A 1762-nucleotide genomic window follows, 5' to 3' on the forward strand; every position below is an offset into this window, starting at 1 on the left:
GATTGGTAAAAAACTGAAGATGTACTGTACAACCATAGGATGTTAAGATTACATAAGAAACCGGATGGCAGATCAGTTGAGAACTCCGATAGTGTTGCTCGCCAGTTGACCCCCCTCCGTCCGTGGCGGCTCTCCCGGCGGCCGCTCTGGCTGGCTTGTGCGCCTGATGTTTAACTCGAGCTGTAGGTACAAGACCGAGCTCAGATGTGGACTGTGTTCTCTGTTAAATCTGAGGACCAGCAACGACGGCGCTCTCACCCCGCCGCTAGTGGGCACAGAGAGAGAACGTCTGACATCCTGGGCACAAGCACCTTCAAACTAAATCCCTGCAAACACCATGAACTTTCTGATCAATTTCTCCTTGAGCGCCGGTGGATACAGTTTTCAATTGCCCGCCAAACTCTCGGAACTGAATTCAGTCGAGCAGCAAATCTTGCCGCCAAAACAAAAAACTCTTTCAATCCTCTTGGGCGCCAAACTCCATGAGCGCCCAATTTGGACAAGAATTTAATTATGACAAACCTTTAATTTTTTGATAAGTGTTTTCAGCTTTTGAAAATGGGGCGGGAAATACAACCGCCAAATATTTCAAACATGCGCCAAGGAACCTGCCTTCCGCCATTTTTTTCACAACCTTTGCAATTACTGCCCAAGCCTCTGGTTGAAATTCAAAAGGACATGAATCTCAAAGATGCAAATCTAAGCAAAGGAATAGAGAGTGCAGGCAAAAGGAACACAATTGTTTATGCAACGCATTGTTTCATGTAAGTCACAGATGAGAAGATACAGCGACACACCCAGACCAACAACAACCGTCTACTTTGAAGCACACCCATCGATCCATCCCAGCTACATACAACAATTTAAGCAAGGCGACGCGCCTCCTACGCCTTCTTGGGGGACTTGGCGGTCTTCTTCGGCGACTTGGGCTCCTTGGTTGCCTTCTCGACCATCTTCTTGGGGAGCAGCACCGGGTTGATCTTGGGGACCACGCCGCCATGCGCAATGGTGACGCCGGCGAGCAGCTTGCCGAGCTCCTCGTCGTTCCTGACGGCGAGCAGCAGGTGGCGGGGGATGATGATGCGGCTCTTCTTGTTGTCCTTGGCGGCGTTGCCCGCGAGCTCCAGCAGCTCGGCGGCGAGGTACTCGAGGACGGACGCGAGGTAGACAGGGGCGCCGGTGCCGACGCGCTGGGCGTAGCGGCCCTTCTTGAGGTAGCGCCCGATGCGGCTGACGGGGAACTGGAGCCCGGCCTTGACGGACCGCGACACGGACTTCCTCCTGGGGCCGCCCGCCTTGCACCCAGCCGCGCCCTTCTTCGTCTTCCCTGTGGTGATGGTGGCTGAGGCGTCCATGGCAAACTGCTGCACTGGAAGGGAAAGGATTCGGGAAGTGGGGAGATGAGATGTGGCGATTGGAGATTGCGGAGTGTGCTGATGACCGGGAAGAGGAGGAGGGGAGTATTTAAACTGGAAAGGAAGAAGCGGCGGTGGGCCCCAGGATTCGCGTGAGTGTGCAATGGGCGGCTGGATCATAACTTAATGGACGGCTGCGATTTCAGATTTCCGGTGTGTCGAACTCATACGAGCAGGTTTTTTTTAAATATAATGGTCATTATTTTTATTTTTATTTTGCAGGGGAGTTTAGAGCTTTATTCAACCATTTTTTCTCGAATATGCACGAGTGTGCGTGTCATATATTTAAGGAGGGAAAGGGAAAGACTCCCTCCATGTTCAAAATGTTACAAGAATATTTACAGGTG

General features: G+C 51.9%; 1 protein-coding gene across 1 annotated transcript; it reads right to left on the minus strand.

The window, feature by feature from the left end:
* Positions 1-739: 739 nt before the first annotated feature.
* Positions 740-1432, minus strand: LOC123130534 (histone H2A). The gene has a single exon (XM_044550408.1). It carries the CDS (start codon positions 1353-1355, stop codon positions 885-887), a length of 471 nt encoding a protein of 156 aa, XP_044406343.1. The 5' UTR covers positions 1356-1432; the 3' UTR covers positions 740-884.
* Between the last annotated feature and the right edge of the window lie 330 nt (positions 1433-1762).

The sequence above is a fragment of the Triticum aestivum genome, chromosome 6A, assembly GCF_018294505.1.
Source record: "Triticum aestivum cultivar Chinese Spring chromosome 6A, IWGSC CS RefSeq v2.1, whole genome shotgun sequence".
In the NCBI taxonomy this organism is placed as follows: Eukaryota; Viridiplantae; Streptophyta; class Magnoliopsida; order Poales; family Poaceae; genus Triticum; species Triticum aestivum.